This window comes from Brassica rapa, chromosome A05 (assembly GCF_000309985.2).
Source record: "Brassica rapa cultivar Chiifu-401-42 chromosome A05, CAAS_Brap_v3.01, whole genome shotgun sequence".
Lineage (NCBI taxonomy): Eukaryota > Viridiplantae > Streptophyta > Magnoliopsida > Brassicales > Brassicaceae > Brassica > Brassica rapa.
In genome coordinates this window covers 11,844,249-11,867,133 of record NC_024799.2, presented here as the reverse complement: position 1 = coordinate 11,867,133, position 22,885 = coordinate 11,844,249, and the positions used below count along the sequence as shown (strand labels likewise).

At 35.1% G+C, this 22,885-nt stretch overlaps 1 protein-coding gene and 1 pseudogene across 1 annotated transcript; both read right to left on the bottom strand.

Annotated features, from left to right (window-relative positions):
• Positions 1-427: 427 nt before the first annotated feature.
• LOC117134338 lies at positions 428-5,693 on the bottom strand. Its single transcript, XM_033292611.1, has 3 exons — positions 4,141-5,693; positions 3,013-3,886; positions 428-2,842 (listed from the first exon to the last, which is right to left on the bottom strand). The coding sequence occupies exons 1-3, from the start codon at positions 5,691-5,693 to the stop codon at positions 428-430; spliced, it is 4,842 nt and encodes a 1,613-aa protein (XP_033148502.1).
• A 2,746-nt stretch (positions 5,694-8,439) lies between these two features.
• On the bottom strand, positions 8,440-19,016 carry LOC103868616 (annotated as a pseudogene).
• Positions 19,017-22,885: the final 3,869 nt, after the last annotated feature.

Sequence of the window (22,885 nt, the reverse complement as noted above, 5' to 3'; positions counted from 1 at the left end):
TAACTTTGTTATTTAAAAAGAAAATTAACTAGTTAGAACATTACACGTGGCAAGTAGGTATGTGAAGAGGTTCTCTAAGCATCTCATTTCAGATACAAAGTTTATCTTTTTCCTATTTTGGTTATTTTTTTATGTTCTTTTAATTTGAGAACTTCACTTACATATTGAATTGGACATGCTCTAAGAGCATGATTAGTGGATAGTTTCTCGTAGAGCATTTTGCCATTAATATATTACTAGTATTCTAGTATTAACTTTTTATCTAGTTAAATTTTATTGCAAATAAAAGTTTAAGCCAGTTAAAAAGTGTGAAATGGCATATGGGGATTTCTTTTTTGATGAAATATCAAATTTATTGATCAAGCAAAGAATGTTATTTACATAAGTATGACTACTCTACTATCTTTATGTATGAACCAGTGCTTCTTCACATACTAAGCTGGAACCAACGGCTGAGTAATCCTCCATATTTGTGATCGAACCTGTATTTGAGTGATGAGATTCTGTTTCTCACTGCCTTATCAATGCGCCGACGCATATGATCAGTGGTGACTCTGCTTTGCTGATGACGCCTCCCATTCCTTTCTCTCCAAATGTGGTAAATTGTGGTCTGCAACAAAAGCTTCACCAAAACAGTATCAGCTTTCCCTTGACTCATTCTTTGTATGCGATGCAGTGTCCATTGCCAATCCGGATTGATGCTGATGCCAATAAGTCTCCTAGCCAGACTCTCCCACACTGTGTAGGAATAAGGACATGCGAAGAACAAATGATCACGCGTTTCATCTCTCTCTCCACAAAGTTCACAACTCTGTACCATTCCCCATTGTCTCATACGATCACCAGTTGATAGTCTATTCTTCACTGCTAGCCAAGTTATGAATGAGAATCGTGGGACCCCTTGTGTGAACCAGATTACTCGACTCCACTCGACTGTAGGCCTCCTAGACCTCACTTGCTCCCACGTACTAGCCGCAGAGTAATGATCTCTGTAATCATCACTCCCATGCTTCCACAATACTATGTCCTTGCCGTTCTCTGGTTGCGGAGGTTCTCTTTGTAAGATACTATTTCTCAGCTCGTGGAACCTACGGCTTCTACTTCCTCGTATGCTCCACTCTTCCAATGTAACAGCATCGCTAACCTTAGCGTGTCTCCTAATGCCCAAATAAGTAGTGCCTGTAGGACCTGTGATGTCGATCAGCTTCCCTTGCCCCAACCAATCATCAAACCAAAAGTGACAGTTGTTGCCATCTTGGATATCAAACCTCAAAAATTCATAAGCCACATCTCTCAATTTGAGTAACTTCCTCCATATCCAAGATCCCTTTGTGTCATCTCTTACATCCCAGAATGAATTATATTTGAGCAAATAATGCTTAACCCAGCTCACCCACAGTGAAGTAGGTTGAGTGAAGAGACGCCAAATGAGTTTCAGAGCAAATACTCTGTTCGTCTCCCGCAGCTTCCGGATTCCAAGACCTCCCTCCTCTTTTGGAACACACAAATCATCCCAACTGACCTTTGCTTTATGAGTTTGTGTTGGTGAGCCTGACCAGAGGAAGGCACTACACATACTCTCTATCTTATCAAGACATTTCGCAGGCAGTATGAATGCCTGACTCCAAAAATTGACCATACTGGCTATGACTGATTTAATCAGCTGTAGTCGTCCTGCAAACGATAGAGTTTTGTTGGACCAGCAGAGCATTCTACTTCTGATTTTATCTATCAATGGCTCGTAGTCATGGCTGGTAAGTGTCTTAGTCGTCAGTGGCATGCCGAGGTAGCGAATAGGTAGTGTGCCCACTCCAATATTTAACGATTCTGCTGCAGCAAGTAGGTCACTGATATTATGCCCTGATGCGAATATAGAAGACTTAGCCACATTAATGTGGAGACCAGACATTCGAGCGAATCTTTTCATAACCTCCAGAACGCCCATAAGTGAACCCGTTGTGCCCTTGGTGAATACTAATATATCATCAGCAAAACTCAGATGCGTGAGCTTAACTCCCTCACACTGCGGATGATAAGCAAACTCACCTGCTGCTGCTGCTTTGTTCAAGAGCTTAGAAAGCACATTGTTCAGTATAACATAGAGATATGGTGAGAGTGAGCAACCCTGCCGTATTCCTCTAGCACTAGTGAAAAAACCCTCCAGACTTCCATTAACAGACACTGAAAAAGCCGCAGTAGTGATGCAGAGCCGGATCCAATTGACAAACTGAGGAGGCAAACCCATGGCAAGCAGAACCGAGGTGATGAAAGACCATTTCACTGTATCAAAGGCCTTGGATATGTCAAACTTGATAGCACACTTCGCTTCGGTCACTGATCTGTGATAGCCACTAACTAGTTCTGAGGCAAGCAAAACATTCTCCAATAATAAACGATCTGTGATGAAAGCACATTGGTTGGCTTCAATGGCTTCCGGGAATATGATTTTGAGTCTATTAGCAAGTACTTTGGAGATAACCTTGTACAAGAAGTTACAGCAGGCTATTGGTCTATACTCCTTCATTGTCTGTGCATTCGTTGTCTTCGGTATGAGAGAGAGGATTGTAGCATTAACACCAGTAGGCATGAAGCCGAAGAGAAAAAAGGATTGCACCGCCACAATGAATTCCCTGCCTATAATAGACCAAGCTGCCACGAAGAACTCTTTGGTGAAGCCATCTGGACCGGAGACCTTGCCGTTAGGTAAAGCTTGGAGAGCCTGATATATTTCCTTCGCTGTAACAGGGCAAGCCAGCGCCGCTGCAGTTTCATTTGAGCACCGGTATGTTAATAGCTCCTGAAGGGAAGCAACTGAAGTTTCCTCCAATGTAGCATCCTGGCTCTGCAAGAATGTCTGAAAGTGAGAAACTGCCTCTTTTTAATATCCTGATCAGATGTGAGCACTTCTCCCTGCCCATTAACCAAGCTTCTGATCGTGTTTCGAGCAGCCCTTGTCTGCACCACTGAGTGAAAAAATCTTGTGTTTTGATCTCCCACTTGTAGCCAACGAACACAAGATTTTTGCATGTAAAATTTCTCCTCAACGCGAGCTAATCTATTCCACTTCTCTTCTGCTGCTGCTGCTCTAGCTATGTTTTCAGGACTAGGATCTTGTAGCACTGTGTTCTGACAGTTACACAACTCTTCATAGGCCTGCTTAGTTCGCGCTGGTAAATCCCCATAGTGTGTCTTGTTCAATGCCCGCAGAGGCTGTTTGAGGAGTTTAAGCTTCTTATGAAACCTAGAGAGGGCTGACCTCGAATGGTAAATAGGCTCTGTATTATCCCATACGTCCTTAACCGTAGCTAGGAAATCTGGATGTTCTGTGAGGTAGTTAAAGAACCGGAATGGTTTTCGAGCTTGATTCACAGCACCTGTCACCCGTATCACACATCTGGCGTGATCAGAGACTCCCCCAGCATCAAACTGTGCAGAAGCCTGAGGATAATGGCTCAGCCATTCACTATTAACCAGAGCTCTATCTAACTTTTTCCCAATCGGGTCTTCAACTCTTTTATTCCACCATGTAAAAAGAGCCCCTGTATATGGCAGATCCGTGACCATACAATCAGTTATCGCCTCCTGAAAGTGTCTCATCCCTATCTGATCACCTCTGTAATCCATAGCCCGAGAATGCTCACTAGAAGAGAGTGTGGTATTAAAATCCCCCAAAATTATCCACGGTAATTTGAGATGACAGTAAGCCGCCTTAGTACCCCTCAGCTCTTCCCATAGTGTCATTCTCTCGCCAACTGTGTTGAAAGCATATATCGCTGAGCAAATAAACTGCTCACCTGTGCTTGGAATTTGAATAGCACAGGTAATAACTTGTGCACTCATATGCAGCTTCGTAACTATAACATCATTAGACCAGCAAAACCAAATTCTGCCAAGGTGATGAAATTCATAATTAGTCAGAGAATTCCAAGTGGGCATCGCTGCATTCATACACCTCGTATGATTGTTTTCCTGTACCCTCGTTTCCAAAAGACAGCCAAAAGATGGTTTTTCCTCTTGTAACCATGTTCTAAGGGCTCTGTGCTTGCGTGTCATGTTGAATCCACGCATGTTCCACGCGAAGAAGGACTTCATAACTTCCTACCGGAAGTTTTTTTCGTTGTGCCCTGCATCCCCACATACAGTAGATCCTTAGAACGGGCAACCTTGCCCCTCGCTTGCTTCCCAACCGCTACGGAACGCCTACTACTCACTGCTTGCGTTCTCTGAACTTTCTTTCCTGCTACTTTACTATCCACGATCTCCCCATCCTCAACTTCTTTTAATATCTCTTCTTCCTCTTCCTCCTCCTCTTCATCCTCTACGATATCTTGTAGAGGACTAAATCTGGATGGTGAAACTGCAATTCCTTTTCCATCTGCACGTTGATTTTGCAGTACTTCCTGGTGGCTCTGATTACCACCTATTTCTGTCCCTTTCCTCCCTCCATGAGCATTTTCCCAACCACACGTGTCATTAGTGTGAAATGCTTCGGTGGTCGGCTCAATCAACTGGATCCCTTGTGCCTTTTCTCTAGCCTGTAAATGCTGCTCATCTAAGGTCTTATGATTGATATCAGTTTCCAAATCATTGGATGAAGCACATATAGCAGGTCGAGGAGTGATCGCTTCCAGATCCTGAAGAAGATCACTTAGAGCCCTATCATTCAACCCAACATCCTTTTCAACATCAGCCAATATCTCTACTTGCGTCCCTTTCTCTTCTTCTTCTGGTTTCTTCAGCAGTTTGACTTCCTTTCCAGTACAGTCTTGTGCCTTATGCCCCCATTTCCTACACACAGTACATCGAGGTGGAAGCCAAGGGAAGTTCACCCCAATCTCTCTTTCCACTCCTTCCTTATCTTTAAAAGTGATCTTTTCCACCAAAGGTTCATGAAGATTCACTTCAGTCAGAACACGCGCTACATCCAACCGAATACATCTCTCCGTGTTTGGATGCAGCTTAACAAAACGCCCTACTGCTCTTGTCAGACACTTCAGACCTTTATGTGAGTAAAGATCATTTGGAACTCCACACAAATCAACCCATAGCGGCATTGAAGTCAGGTCAGGAGGGTTGAGTGCCGACTCCGGAGACCAAACGTTTACCACTAATGGAACATTTGCAATGTGCCAATATTTCCTCTGTAACACACGAGTCCTCATCTGACTGTTATCAATACGAAACAGAACAGTATTCTTCTCAATAAACTGCACATCAATCTTTGATCCATCTTTGGGTGTAGACCAAATGCGATTCACAGTCGCGTGCACTGAGCCAATATGAGGGGCATCTCCAATGAAATAGCCTACTACAAATGACTTCCACAGCAATTCAGACTCATCAAAGATATCCTCTGGAATTTGCATCGAAGCCACTCCTCCGACAACTTCAATTACCGGTACCGAAGGACCAGCCTGACTATTCTTCAACCATGGAGAATTAGTCTTACTGGCACCATCCTTAATGGAGATCGGAGACCCAACCGTAGCCCCCGTTCTCCCTCCCTCATTCTCCCCTTGCGTCCCCGCCTTAACGATATTCGAAGTCCCGCCTTGCACTTCTCTCGCCTCGGAATCCATCAGTGAAACACGTAACAGATCCCCTTCCTTTGTGCCTGTCGAGGCTGAGCCTCCGCCACCAGCGCCTCCACTAGGGTTTTCGCCTTCAGAATCGCCGTCCGTAAGAATCGCCATCTCCGGGTTGATATATATATATATAAAAATGTTGAACACTCTTGAGAAATCCCAGAGAATGCTTGACCGTCAAGAGTGTTCAACATTTTTCTGCCACCAATCGATTCTCACTTTTTTAATACCTTCTTTTATACCTTTTTATTTTTTAATATTATCTTGTTTGATAGATTCTAATATTTTGGTACCAATACTGATGCTTTAAGAGCACCTCCAATGGTCAAAGACCATGAAAATTTCTAAAAGAAAAAATTATTTATATTATAATTATTGTTTTATTGTTTATTTTTTTTAAACTAGTTGAAGCACTTACTCTCTTTAATAGAATAACATGTGTTTTTTTTTTGTAAGCTGCAGGAGACATGAGTCCCCTATTCTTTATTCAAAATATAAAAGATTACATGCAAATATGCCGAGGTCTCGATATCCCATTAATATCCTCCAAAGAAATAGCACCAACGCTATCAGGAACAAACTCGAAAACATGCAAACCAAATGATAAAGAAAAAGCATAAGTAGCTAATCCATCGGCTAGATGATTAGCTTCCCTATACACATGCGAAATCTTGACTATCCAGTCTCTTGATATGAAGCCATAGCACAGACGTACTAGGAATGACAGGGGATGAGAGTCATTGATCCCTGTCCGAAGAAAACCCACCACACTCTCCGAATCCACTTCCAGCTCTACCCGACGAAAACCACGCTCCCATGCTATGCACATCCCATAGTATACTCCCCACAACTCTGCCATACGGGCAGAGCAAATCCCAATATTAAGCGCAAAGCCTCCATGCCACATTCCATACTCATCTCGCAGAACTCCTCCTGCCGTGGCAAGACCCGGATTACCTTTAGCCGCTCCGTCAGTATTGATTTTGATCCATCCGGACGCTGGTTTCTGCCAAGATATCTGCATCTCCACACGTTCCCTCCCCTGACTGCGTCCACAAAGATTATCGTTCGCTACCACCACTTCCCGAGCTTTTTCTCTAAGAAATTTAACCCTGTCTCGACACTTCCCTTCATCTCCAAACACGTAACCACACCTCCATTTCCAACACCACCAAACTGTTAGAGCAAAGAGCGTGGGCCATGAGTCTCCCCAATTCGGTTCTCTCTTCGCAAGGTTCTCAAATAGCCATTCTAGGAGGGGTAGAGTAAAAAAGCGTTGCTGTTGACTTATAGGGACAAGTCGTATCCACAACCCTGCAGCCGCCGGACATTCCCGAAGCACGTGGAGTATCGTCTCATCTCCACCTTTGCACAACGGGCATACACTGTTTTCACTCAAGTGTCGGCGTTTACGTTCCATGTTCGTCATGATCACCTGATGAGTTACCAACCACAAGAAAACCCGGACCCTTTCTGGGTTTATAACACTCCACACCCGCCTATACAAAGCTTCCATATTAGGCCTCGGTACCGTGTTTCTTGTAAGGAAAGTATAAGCTGACTTCACCGTGAATAGGCCATCTTTACTCTCTCCCCACGACATTCTATCTCTAGTCCCAGTTACCTCATCAATCACTACTGAAGCCAGCCTAAGACAGTTCATTTCTGACATATATGGTTCAATTATCTCCTGTATCCAACCTGTTCCCGTCTGCCATAAATCACAGACCCGTTCCTCTAATCCCTCTTCAGGTAACTCTACCGTACTTAACTCAGACAAAAGTTCCTTCAACAGCCATCTATCCCTCCAGAAGCGAATCTGACAGCCATCACCAGTCACCCAAGCCATTCCCGGAATAACATGTGTTCTTTGAGCAGTCTAATAGTTTTTTAAAACTTTTAAGTTAAGAACATTTTTCTATTTTCTCTCCTAATTTTTTTTTTAAATGTTTAAGCCTCCCCTACTACCATGGTCGGAGGTGCTCGCCCGATATTTTCCTAATTAAAAAAAAAAAGTAAACCTCACCGCTCGCCAGTTTTTAACCAATTCTCTGTGCATCGCATTACCCCTCAATTAACTTAGAAAAATGAGGGGTAACGTGAGAAAATAGAAAAATGTTTGGTCAAATGTGATTCTCTGTGCATCGCATTACCCCTCAATTAATTTGGTCAAATGTTTGCAGGGAGATTACTTTGCCTTCACTGAAATTACATCTTCTTGATTTCTTATAGAAAAAAAAACGTTTAAAATTTACATAAATAAATAATAAGAGTGTTAAACGTTTTCAACGTCAAAACATAGTTTCTTCACTTTCTTGTGAAAATAAAAAACATAAACTGTATACTTTAAAATAGAGAAAAAGACTAGAATAGCACTAAACCAAATTTTTGTTCCCAAAATAGCACTCAATGCTCAAAGTCACAAAAATAGATTTCATTAAAGAGGTAAATATACACTTATACCCCTTGGGTTAATTAATCTAAACCTTAGGGTTTAGAGTTAAGGGGTGAGGTTTTGGAATTAGGGTTTAAAATTTTATAAAAAATAAATACTAAAATAAAAAATAAAAATTTAAAAACAGTTTCAAAAAGTATTTTTAAATTATAAAAAGAAAATTTGAAAAAAAAAATAAAAAAAAGAAAAAAATTTTTAAAAAAAATTTATAAAAATTTCGAATCTGAAAACATGTAATCTGAAACTATAAAAAAAATTATTTTTTTTATTTTTATTTTTATTTTTATTTTATTTATTTTAATTTATTTTTGTTTGTTTATTTAATTTTAAACCAAGGGTATTATGGATATTTTACCCTTTAATGAATGTCATTTTTGTGACTTTCTCCTTCTAGTGCTATTTTTGACACATAAACTTCAAAAAGTGCTATTATTGATAATTGCCCTTTAAAATATGACCACCACACTACGACTATATACTACTAACATCTGACAACTGCTTCTTCAGTTCATGAGTTTTTTTTTACTTTTACAAAACACAACCTGCAAACTTGTAAAACATTATCTAAAGCTATTTTCTTCATTTTTCCTTTTGTTGTTGTTACCTCCAAGCACAAGAAGTGACAAGAGGCTGATTCTTCCACCCTAAATACAACGCTCCATCTCTCTCTTCAAGTGTATACTTCTCTGAATAACTCTCAAGCAACCCTTTGATCGTTGCGTTTACATAAGAGCTCAACGGAAACGGCTTAAACCCCGCCATGTGAAACCTGGACCTCCACTTCCCCAACGGCTCATGCCTCTCTTCTCTTTCAACCCCTTCGCAAGCTACAAGGTTCACCACTTCCCTAGCTAAACAGTGCTGCTCCACATTGATCCTCTCCTTGTGATCTCTAGCGAGCTTCACATCTATAGACTCGAACACCGCCAAGTAATGGTTCATCGTCTCCACAACCCGAGGAAGAAACGGCGCAGTGTTCGTATTCGCTTCTTGCTCGACCAGAGTCACAACGTTCGGAGACAAACGCTTCACCAATCTCAACAGCCTGTCTCTGTGATTCTCCACGGTTACACTCTCATCAGGCATGTGGTGAAGCACCAGCGGGAAGTTAACCGCTAGAGCTTCACCGTTTCTAACTCCAAGCTTCTCTATCTCAACCTCAGTGCAGCATAGAGCAGCTCCGTGAAACTCAAACGGCACACCGTACATCTCAGCGAGCTTACCAAGTCTTTCTCCAACTAACTCAAGCCCTCCTTGTCGAGCAAAAGACGATCTAGGATCATCAATCCCCGTTATCCTCACTCTCGGAGGTCCACCAGGACGAGCACCAAGAGCGCGGATCAAACTCACCCACTGACCTCCTTGTGAGATTTGAAAATCTATAATGTGCACAAACCTCTCCTTCTTCACAGCTTCAGCTATGGCTCCGTTAGCAGATTCATAACCGAACTTGAAGTAAGGACAAGCTTCGTATAAGATATGCATGTAGGTGAGAAGCTCAGGACCTGTAGGGTCTTTGCATCTCAAGGCTTTGTAGATTGAGCTACCGGAAGAAGCTAGCCGAGCTATAAGCCCTTCAAGCATATACGCTCCTAACCGCTGAACAGGCTCTCCTGAGACCGAAACCATTTGCTGCAGCTGAGATGATTAACCAATCAGTCATTGCCACGTCGTGGTTTTCAACTGCTTTGGCGCATTCGTAGAGGTTTCCTATTAAATCTCCTTTAGAGATCATCTCCATGGATCTGTGCATAGCTGAAGAAACAGCTCTGTGTTGTTGTTGTCCAAACTCACAACCATTGAAGCTGTTGTCTAGTTCAGGCTCCATCATTGCAGTCTCTAAGTCTTTAAGCATGAGACTAAGCTCTACCTCGTTGTTGTTTGTTGCTGAAGAACCGCTTAGAGGAGAGTAGTTGTTGTTGTTGTCCTCAGGAGAATGATTCAACTCTGATGAGTTGCCGTTAGAGGAAAAGCTAGTGGTTGAAGAAGTGTTGTTGTTAAGACAGGGATGAGACTTGGTGCCTGGAGAGGATTCAAGTTTGCAGTAAGAATCAAATGTTTGAACAGAAAGGTTCATTTGCTGGAGTGAAGATGGTTGATGATAAAAGATTGAAGATCCATCTTGAATTATATGTTTCTTCGTAGCCTCCATATTATAACTATCTGCCACCAAAAAAATCAGTTGCTTAGAACATGATTTATCACAGAGACAACCTTAAAGGTTGTGTGTTTATTTAGATAGATTCAAATGAAGATTAACCCAACAGACAACAACCATCAGTAAGGAAGACAAAGTTCATAGCTTTCAACTGTAGTTCTGCGCTACATATGGATCTTACATAACCCTAAATCTTGATAACTCTATTTCAGCACAACTTACTTACTCAAACAAGAAACTTCCATAAACAGAAACTCAGCTAAAGCACCCGACAGAAGAGAATAAAGATGGAAACTTTGAAATCAAGAACACGAACCTTGTTTGGTTTTGCAGAGAGAGAGAGAGAGAGAGATTGATTCTTGCAGATTGAAGCAAAAGATTTATTGGTTTATGATATGAAGATTCAAAAGAGAAGTGCTTTGTTGCTACCACTTGCTGTCCGCTTTCCACCAGGAGAATGAATTTTCCACCAGGAGAATGAATAATAATCGTTTCGCTTCATTTTTATCCTCATCTCTTTACATAAACAAAATGCCCCTTTAGCTATTTATATTTACGTATTTGCCACTGTTGATATTTTTCCGTAACGCGTAAGAACCTTTATTTTTATTTTTATTTTTATTTTTATTTTTATTTTTATTTTTATTTTTATTTTTATTTTTGTCAGTCAATGCCTCAATGGTATTATGAGGATTGATGACTAATAATAATAATCTTGTGCTTGATCAGGTTGTCTGAAAATCAAATTATTGTTTTTGTTTGTGGATAATAATGATATCACTATTAATATGCTTGACTTATTTTTTTTTCAGTCTATTTCAAAATGATATATGTTGTAAAGGTTTTATACATATTTAAAAATATATTAAATTTTGATTATAAATATATTATTTTTTATGATTAGTTATTTTCACAATTTTAAACAATTAAAATCTAATAAAATTTTTTTTTTAAATGACTTATCATCATTATTAACTAATAAAAATATATTGAAAATATAAAATTTATCTTTTGGAAATATTTATTTTCTAAAAGATGGCCCATTTTGAAAAGAAAAGGTATTGATTAATAATAGAGAAATTCCATAGAATATCACTAAAAAGTTTTTTATAATAAATATAGCATTCAATGGTCAAAATGACCAAAATGTTTCATTAAAAAGTAAAATACTTGTACTCTTAGGTTAATTAATCAAGATTTAGAGTTTAGATATGAAGGATGAGATTTATGGTTTTTTTTAAATTAATATTTTAAATTTTAAATAATAATTTTGATAAAAAGTTTAAAATAATTTCCATATTTCAAAATAAATTTGAATTTTTTTTGAAAAAATAATTCCAAAAATCAAAAACTTTCGAATTAATTTTTTTAAAGAAAATAATTAAAAATATATATTTTATTTGTTATTTAAATAATTTTTTATATTTAAGTATTTATAAAGTAAGGGTAGAAGTGTTTTTTATATCTTTAATAAAACCTCTTTTGAGCAATTCTATATTTAGTTTTTGTCTTTTTTTTTTCCTTCAAACGGCTATTATATTACTCAAGTTTAAGGTCCAGACCAGAACAGAACAACCAATGTAATATCAATACTATTAAAAGGGAAGGAGTTTTAATAAATCTACCTATGAAAGTTGTTTGGACCTTTTTGTTACACTTATTTTTTTTTGGTCCTATAATTAATCACTCTAATTATACATAATTAATAACTTTAACTACCTATGAAAAATTGTGGTGTTCGTGAGATATTAATTGTGTTACCATAAATATTAACGAACACCCCTAATTTCGTGGGATCACAATCATTGTGATATGTGTGGGATATTAATATCACTAAGATCACAATCATATTAAAGCTAAAATAATATTCCATATTTTATACATGTACTAATAATATCATTAAACATTGTATCATGACATCTTATATAGTTTCAAATATTTACAAAATTAAATTTGATAAATCGCAAATCATATGTTAAAATAAAATTATATTTATATTATGTTAAATTAATTTATTATTAATAAAGTTTAAAAACTATGAGAAATCTTACAAATATGTTCTATTGAATTAGTTAAAAAAATCTATCAAATAAATCTTAACCATATCAATTTAACAAATGTAAAACTTATAAAATACACACAAAATATAATGAGAAAATAGGTTTGGGTACTCAAGTATTCGGATCGGTTCCTTCCTATCTTGGTTATTTGGATTCTAAATATTTGGACCCAAATAGATATTTGATTTTTTTTAATCAGGTTTAGATGGGTTCTTTCATGTTCAGATCAGTTTGGAATCATAATTCAAATACATGTAAAATACATGTAATATTTGAGTATGTAGCATGGATAGGTCGGTTCATATAATTAAGTTTTGACAAAGATTAGAAGTACCTGAAAACCAGAAAAATGATAGCGGGTTAATAGCGTGTTTTGGCTTTTACCGTCTTTTTATCATATTTTGTTTTATTAAATTCAAAATAGGATTATATACAGATTTATTTGAATCTATCGGTTTGACTATGTTGCATATGTATGTCTTAAATCTCTGTGCACCAGTAAAAGTCCATCACTCGTGGGTCGGACGATTTGGAAAATTTACTTTTTCTAGATAAGTATGTATTCCTAAAAGATAAAGGAAATCGGGTTTTGAGGCTGCCATAAATATGGGTCTAAGAATTTGTAAGATTATTCATTCACACAATAATAAGAAACTCTAAACGGGTATTTGCCTCAATACATTTTGTTCTCTATTGTTTTCTTGATTAATTTGTAGCTGTTCACAAAAGACTATATGTCTGGATTGGATATGAAAATACTATTTAAAGTTCAAACATTATCATAGAGAAATTTTAAAATCATTTATTCCTAATAAAAAGTTATAAATTTATTCAAATTTTATCAAACGGACAACAAAAAATATCCGCGCTTCTCAAGCGCGGGTCAAAATCTAGTAATTTCTTATGGAAGGATCTCGCTATCTTAGCTAATGAATCAGACGATACATTTTCCGAATGAGGAACAAAGACAATCGAGAACTCTGTGAATCTGATTTTCAACTTCATAAACTCCTTCAGTTCGGCCATGCTCTTAGTTTTTGTCAAACAATTGTTTTTGGCAACATATATATCTAACATACATATCTATGGTATTTACTCTCTTGTTCGTATTATACTTAAATTCATATTATTTCATTGGCTATAAATTTCTTTACTACCAACCAGAAAATTAAAATAGAAGCGAAGTTGATGACATGATAAAAGAAAAACTAACTAGAAGCTGGAGTAGGTAAAGCGAAAAAAACTATCTAACTTTCCTCTAAAAAACCATGGGTCATTATTTTCTCATTTCTCTCTCGTTTCTCTGATGTTGCCTCTAGTGGTGCGAAAGTTACTTCGCTTCATCCTTTATGTTTACTTTAGTAGTTTGGTTCTTCATATATATGTTCTTCTATTTTCAAAAGCTTTACTAGATCAGTGGTTTTACATGAAGGCATTTGACTTGTGTTTCGGCTTCAGTGGCTTACCGGTTATTTTAGGACTGCTCTAACGGCCTCCAATACTTTTTTCCTCCTTTTTAATCAAATTTGGGCTCTGGATTTGGCAGTTGATATTTTGTGTGATGGAGTTGCGGTGGCGCTAAAGTAATGTGTGTGGTGCGGTGGTGTGTGGGTTGTGGACTTGGTGAATGCTCGTCGGATGTCACAATGCTTGGGGACGGCACATTTGCCTCTCTACAAATTTTTATTGACATTTTCTCTTCCTCGGTTAGCCCATTTTGTCTCGCCTTTCGTTCTTGCTTGGAGTAAGTTCGAACACTCTTCTTGATCTTGTCATGGAGCTCGTTAGCGTGCATTTTTGGTGTTATTGGTTTGAAGAGATGGTTTGTATATTCTATGCTCTGGATGGTGTTCTGTCTTCTAGAGTTTTTTTACGACGGAGCTCTGGTGGATATAGACGGTGATCGCCAGTGGCAGATTCAGAATAGGTTTTAAGGGGTGTCACTAATTGGGCTTGGCCCAAATTAAACAGAAATAAAGGAAAAAAACAAGCTGGCAAGAGGTTTGAACCCAAGTTTCTAAGTTTAAGGAGTGTCAAGAGGGGTGTAAATACACCAACTGAGCTATGTATTTTTCCATTACTTGATACAAACTTGCTGGTATATAAATTTAACCTGTGTCAGGTGACACCTCTTTACCCAACGTGGGTCTGCCTCTGGTGATCGCGCGTTCCGTTGTTTCTGTAAGGTTTTCGTTTTTTATAGACCTAAAACTTTATTGGATTTTAGTGTTGGTTTGGATTTGGTTTAGGATTTAGTGGGTTTTTGTTATTATTAGTTGGGTTTTTGTTACTCAAAACCTAATTATCATGGACATATGTAAAAGTATTATAAAAACATTAAAAGCTTTAATCTTTTTTTTGATAAAAAAAAGCTTTACAAAATTAATTAATACAAACAAAGTTAAAGAAAAGTGTTGATAACCTAAACAGGCGGACACCATAAAATTTCATGAGATCTAAGTCCTAATACTTAAATACATTTTTGAGTAATTCTCTTCAATAGACTTTTTTAAGTTTTCTGTCATAAAAATAGACCTAAAAAGATAAAATGATCAAAATAAAGTTATTTATTTTGAAAAAATTTCATATTTTTCAGTTTTTAAAATTTGAAATCATATCCCCAAAACTTCACCCCTTAACTATAAACCCTAAACCCTAAATCATAAACCCTAAAATCTAAACCTAAACCCAGAAATACACCTCTTAATAAAACATTTTGATCATTTTGATCCTTAAAGTCTATATTTGTGATAAAAAAACTTTTTTAGGTCTATCCTATGGAATTTCTCTGCATTTTTTTAACATTGAAATTTCAATTGCTACGGTTCAATGCAATAGCATTGTTATCCAAATACAAAGTGCAGAGAAAAAGAAAAGACCCACCAAAAAGTGGTATAAGAGCTCAAAAGAGCAGAAAGATAATATTTAAATACTATAAAGATATTAAATGATGACATAGATGAAATACTTAGGAGTTAAAGAGAGTGGGTGAAATGTCGTGGGCTAGGCTTACCAAGTTTTAGCAGAGTCAATTCTTTTTCTAACGTGGGGTATCCCGAGTATAGAAGGGTCTAGACTAATCTCTAAGAAAAGGTGCAGTCTACGGATATACCTTCTTTTCGGGTATGCAAATGGGTCCTAAAACATAGGTTCATATCCGTATGCTGTCCAGAGACATCATGAAGTAGTTCCCTCCAGCAGGGTTCGAACTCACAACATGGATGCATGAAGGAGTCTGTCCTTATCATTGGGCCATGATGTTCCGGACTACCATAGACAATTCTAACATATCAGTTTTCTATTAACCGAAACTAGGGCAGAGAAAAAATCTAAATCTAAAGAACGGAACAGAATGCGTGATAGCAACAAAGCAGCTAGCCGATCATTCATGCCAATCCGATCTAAAAAGTAGTATCAACCCAAACTAAAATTATTTAAATATCTGAATGAGTTCAAAATTTTAGTATCTAAAAAATTGAAACATTATCCGACCCAAACCAAAATATTCAAGATATCCGAATATATCCAAATCCTATTTATATTTTAAATATATTAACTATTTCAGATTTAGCATAAAAATAAATATCTAAATATATAAAATATTTTGAAGTTGTCCAAAATATTTGAAAATATATACAAACTAGCACTACAAGAAAACACAAGATTAACAACGAAAATTAACGAGGAAAACTGGTCCTCGTAAATTTACGTCGACTTTACGAGAATCTTACAAGGAAATTTACAATCAACGCCAGTTCGTCGTAAAATAACGAGGAAACAATTTCCTCGTAAAAACCACGTAAGGTAACTTCGTTTTTACAAGGAAAAACTGTTTCCTCGTAAGCTCGACGTAAAAGTAGCGTCTTCTTTACGAGGAAATATTTTACGTTTACTTAATGAAGAATTTTCGAATCCCCCCACTTTGTAATTGTAACACGTTTTTTGTTTCGGCTATCTTACTAAATTCTGCATAATCATGAGTAATGAAAATGATGATGTTTCTGGTGATGACGAGAATGTCGATGTATCCGATTGATGTATTTATATTTTAATATGATTAATTTTTAGACTTAATGCATGTGATTTGATGGATTTAATCATGGAAATCTATTTATATAATTTAATTTTGTCTAATGGGGTTTGAATTAGAAAGAAGAGATTGAGATCATTAGTTAAGGAATTGTGGTTTTAGAATTTGGGGTTTGGAATGGATAGAAGAGATTGAGGTTAAAGGGAGGATGGGGTTGGGGTTTGGAATATATGAAGTAGAAGATAAGGAAGATAAGGAAGATGGGTTTTGGGGTTTCAGATTGTAGGGATTTAAACATAAACGTAGTTATTTCCTCGTAAATTAACAAGAAACTTATGATGATTGTTAAAAATAAAGAATGCGGCACTCGTTAATTCCACGTAAGCAGAAATCGTCGTAAAGACCTCATAGTAAAAAAACGCTGGCATCGTTCATTCCTCGTAAAAATAAAAGTGGGCCTCGCTAATTCCTCGTAAATTAACGACGATGTTACGAGGAAACGAAACGGGAATAAATTGGTTTGCCGTGATCAAAGTTACACCTCGTGGACGAATCATCAGTGGAGAAGAACCACCATTGCAAGAAGAACAAATAGATGAAGTTGAGGTACTTGAATAACAAATTGATGTCATCCTTCTCATTGATCTGCATAATCATGAGTACGAAGATATTACCAACGATGCCACGGACGAAACTGTTGAAGACGAGTTTAATGAAAATGATGATGTTTCTAGTGATGACGAGAATGTCGATGTATCCGATTGATGTATTTGTGTTTTAATATGATTGATTTTCATACTTAATGCATGTGATTTTATGGATTTAATCATGGAAATCTATTTTATATAATTTGATTTTGAGTAATGGGGTTTGAATTATAAAGAAGAGTTTGAGATTATTAGTTAAGGAATTGTGGTTTTATAATTTGAATGGATAGAAGGGATTGAGGTTACAGGGAGGATGGGGTTTGGAATGGATAGAAGGAATTGTGGTTTTAGAATTTACGATGTTTCATAATTTCCTATATATACACGCGAGTTCTCACTTCCCATTTTGTCTCAACTTCCTCTCCCTTTCGTAGCTATGGTGCGCTCTCTATTTTCTCTCTAATTCGATTAGTTTAGGTAGATTAGGTAGTTAGTGTAGGGAATTTAGATAGTTTTACGGATTTTATGTTAATTAGTGTTGATTAGGTGGTTAATATAGGGAACTTAGTTAGATTTATAGAATTTGTTAATTATAAAATTTGTTAATTATTGTTGATGTTAATTTTAGGCGACTCATCATCCGACACACATGCCGACGCGGATGTAGAGAGGAGGAGTGAGGAATTTTACCGGGGGATGAACGACCCTTAGTTTTTTTTTTTTTTTCGTTGGTTGTATTATAAATTTAAAAATTATTTATGTATAAATTATATTCGTATTTAATATTCTTTTTAAATTACATTTTTATTAAATAATTAAATAATTTTTTTTTAATCTGGAAAATATAAAGTCGAAGTAAATTCGTAGCTAAATTTCGACAACCTTACGTGGAAATTTTACGAGGAATTAACGAGTAAAAGATTTACGTCAACATTACGAGGAAAGATTAACGAGTATTTGACGTGGAAACATTTACGTGTTATTTACGAGGAAATGTTTTCGAGGTATTTACGAGGAAATGTAGCGTCCCCCTTACGTGGAAGGGTTACGTGGTTTTTACGACGAATATTTTGCTTCGTCTTTACGAGGAAATGTTTTCTTACTAGTTTACGACGAATTAGCGAGGAAATATGTGTTACGACGAACGAATAACGAAAAAACGTGTTTCCTCGCTAATTCCTCGTAAAGCTGATTTTACGACGAACTTACTACGAATTTCGTCGTCGTTAATGTTGTGTTTTCTTGTAGTGTAGATTTTGACTCGTACATTCGTGCAGATATTTGTTTCATTTTGTAAATTTATAGGAAAATCGTCTATGTTGAGCATCTATATTAATTTTTTTATTGATCATCCTCACATAGCACATGTAAAACATATGAACAAAATCATACAACGTAGAACATTTTTTTCTTTTTTTTAAAGAAAGACCTATAGAGAACTTGTTCGAAGCTTTTTTATGTCTAATTGAATAGTTTGCGCTTGCCATGTAATCATTTTTCTAATGAACTGGGTTTCCATCATCTACATTAAAGTTTTAATATAGAACATAACTAAGATACAAACAATAATGTATAAGGGTGATGAAGTTTAAATTATACTTCCGAATCAATCTAAATCGTGTATCATAAAATTATAATAATATATTTGTACATATACATTCATTGAAGGTAAATATATTAAAAAAGCTGGTGATATGGCATCATTTGATGGAGGGTACTGTCTTTCCCAACGATGTATGTATGTGGATTATTAATTCATTGAGATAAGTACTTTATTAATTATTACGCACATAATGTGATGTAATTTCGATATGAGTTTGTTATATTAGCCTATTAAGCGGAGGATTTTATTTGAACCGAGACAAATTAATCCATCGGAATAAATCTTTCTATACATTAAAAGAGAAGTCACTTTAGTAATTTTTGCTGACATGGCATTAATATAGAGCTTCTCAAAAAAATTGTTATAATTCTATTGGTCGATTTTTTTGAATTTTATTTTTCATTTATTTTAATCAATCGCTTATGTAGACAATTCCAAAACTATTGTCGATTTCGTTAAGCCCATATATAGGTAGGGGATAATAATTATCGATTTAGTTTAACATTGGGCAAGATTTAGAACTAAGACAAATATTAAAAACTTTTCTTATTATTCAAACAGTAAACTTGCGCATGTTGATATCATATTGATTACATTTGCTTAGAAAATATTATAATGTTTCTAATTAGTAGGGTGGGCATTCGGGTACCCGTTCGGGTTCGGGTCGGGTATTTTAGATTTTCGAGTATTTCGGTATAGAGGTGTAGAACCCGTTCGGGTATTTCTGTACTTCGGGTCGGGTTCGGGTATTTTTAGTTCGGATTCGGTTATTTCAGATCGGGTTCGGATATTTAGATTTTGAAAAAAAAATTAAAATTTTTATTTCTCAAGTTTCTTATATTTAAAAATATAACTTTCAGTTAACTAATTTTTTTATTTTTTTTTAGATTGAATGGTTAATAGATTTTGACATAAAAAATTAAAACTAAAAAGGTATTAATTTAGTTATTTTTTAAAAAAAATTGGATGTAATTTTTTGTTAATTTTTTAAATAAAAAACTTGACACACATTTTCGGATCGGGTTCGGGTGCCAATTCGGATATCGGGTAAAGTGACACCCCTACTAATTAGGTTATTTGTTTTTAATAACTTACCTTTTTAATATGGATTACTTGGGCAAGTTAAAATCATTAAATATGCAAATAACTTATCGACAAAATTTGTTATTAATAGCTTATCTTTCTAATATGGATTACTTGCGCAAGTTGAAATCATTAAATATGCAAATCACTTATTCACAATATGGATTACTTGCGCAAGTTAAAATTATTAAATATTATCGATTTAGTTTACCCTTGGGCAAAATTTAGAATTAAGACAAATATTAAAATTTTCCTTATTATTCAAACGGTAAATTTGCGCATGTTGATATCATATTTATTACATTGCTTACAAAATATTTTAATTTTTCTAATTAGGTTGTTTGTTTTTAATAACTTACCTTTCTAATATGGATTACTTGCGCAAGTTAAAATCATATCATATGCAAATCATTTTTTGACAATACACATTTAATATCTTTCTTTAAACGATTTCATTATTTATTGTGCAAAATATTGTGCGTCATTAATATGAGAAATAAATCGACTATATATATATATGAGACACCCAAAGTCTTAAAATACAAACATTCTCTTTCATACTTTAAAGTATTATTCACAAATCTCTCCTCTCATACTATTAAGGTATTACGACGATGCTGCTTGTATGCTAAAAAAATGTGTTTAGACGCAAAGGCTCCTCATCTTTCATCGACTCTGCCACTCACTTTGCCTTGGAAGTATTATATGCTACTTGATGAATCGACTCTGCCACCCACTTTTATCGACTCTGCCACCCACTGTACCTTGGAAGTATTATAGAAAGATTAATAATGTTTTATTTATTACTTTTAATATTTATAAACTATAAAATACAATGAACGAAATTTTATATAAGATAATTATAATAGTTTTATACTCTACTTGCTAAATTATGTTCGAATATAATTATATAATAACTATTTTAAATATTACAAAATCCAAAAATGTTTATTAATATTATTTTTAAATTATTTATCGTTGTTTAAAGAATAAATTTATCATAATTTTAAAATAATTTATAAAATGCTTACAAAATACAAGGCAAAATTTTACTTTCAAGAGTTAAGTCGAGATCTGGATTAAAAATCCTAATAACTGGTAAAGAAGGGAAGCCGCAGACAAAAATATTGAATGTTGTCTACAAACAAGTTTTTCAGAATATTTCGTAGTCACGGTACGTAATTTTAATCTACTTTTTTTTCAAATACAAATTTTAAAATGAATAAACTGTTGCAATTATTTATTTTTTGTATTTGCTATATGGGTTGTGATGAGTTAGGAGACCCATGACAGTATGTCAATTTAATATTATTTCATGTTCAATAAAATTTAGAAATTTATAAATCTATCAAATAATGTTAACCCGTCAAATTGCTTACAAAATTTATTTAATTTTTTGCAAGTTTCTAATTGAATTTGCTTTCTTTATCAAAAAATATACTTCATAATTTATATTATTTGTGGATAATATTTTGATTTTTATTATATTTTCTTTTAATATGTCTACATAAATGTTTGTTTATTATTTATGAAATAAATGTTTGTTTATTATTTATGAAAAATAATATTATTCACCTAAAATAAAGAATTACGAAACATATACAATACAATTCTAATTAATGATAATATAAAATTTGTTACTTCTAAAACTATACACTATTTATTCCATTTTTTGAATGAAAGTATCTTCGTAAACACACAAAATATTTTGTGACGTTGCAATTATACATACACACAATATCTGCCTCTTCATACTGACGTTATTGTGTTCCCTCTCGTGAGGTATGGACCGAGAGAGAACACAGGGTGCGGACCGATCATGTTCTTATGCCCGCACAGGGTGCGGACCGGTCACCGAGTAGTATATTAAATGGACCAAATATTGTGTACCAAAGACAAATTTAAAATAGGACTCTATTTTAATAGAGTAGATTAGGGGTGAGCATTTTATCCGATACTTGAATCCGTATCCGAACCCGACCTGAAAAATCTGAACCGAAATAGTAAAATATCCGAACAGGTATTGATTTAGGAGAGATTGGATATCCGAACCTGAACGGATAATAATTGATATCCGAATATTTAACATATGTATACTTACCCTTATATTTCTTGTTTACATCTCTCATTTTATTTAAAATATTTATATTAATGTTACATATACTTTAAGATCATATAATACATATAATTACGGAAAAAATGATTTGTCGCTCAATTTAATTGCATGTCAAGTTTTTTGTTTCATGTATTAACAAAAGTTACATTCAAAATTTCAAAACAATAGCCAAATTAATGTTTATTTATTTCTAAATGTTATCTCCAAATCTATCAATCATTCAATCTACTAAAAAAATCAGTTAAGTGAAATCTATATTTTTAAATAGAATAAAACTAAAAATGAAAAAAAAAATTCTTCTAAAATCTCAATATCCGAACCTGACCTGAAATAAACGAACCTGAACTAAAAATACCCAAACCCGGCTCGAAGTATAGAAATATCCGAACGGGTTCTATACGTTCGGATATTTATATCTGTCTATACCAAAATATCTAAAAATCTGAAATACCCGACCCGAACTCGAACGGGTATCCGAATGCCCACTCCTAGAGTAGATAGTCAAAAATAAATGTCTAATAGTTAAAAAATACTAGAAACACCAAAAATACCTTAAATTTCTATTTATTTTCTATCTAAATATTTAGTTTTCTGGTGGGATTCAAATAGGGTTTTTCTAGATCCGGGTGGGTTTGGTTTTTATGTGTAGGAACATAAAAATGAACAAAATTTTATATATTTAGGAATGTCATTAAACTATTTATAAAAAAATTAAAAACAAATATTTGCGCGGACACGCATTCAAGCTTTATTGTATGTTAAAACTAGATTTCGAAAGTTCATGTATTGAATTTAAATTTTGTATTAGTTGATGTATGTTTTTGCACAGTTGAAATGTTTATGTATTATTCTGGACCACTGGTCCCTGTTGATATAGGAATTAGCCGATTTTCTGTTACTGGTTAACGACAACTCAACGTTTGACTAACGGAAATTAGGTCAATGTATGATAAAACCAAAATTTGAAAGTTCGCGTATGAAAATTAAATTTTGTATTAGTTAAATTTTGTTGATGTATGAATTAGCCGATTTTTCACCGACGGATTGAATGGGTTCAGCTTTGCTTTAAAAGCATTTGAGGCGTTCTTTTTTTTTTGGGATCAACCTACCTATATTGTCTTTGAAGAATTTCATGGAAAAAAAATAGA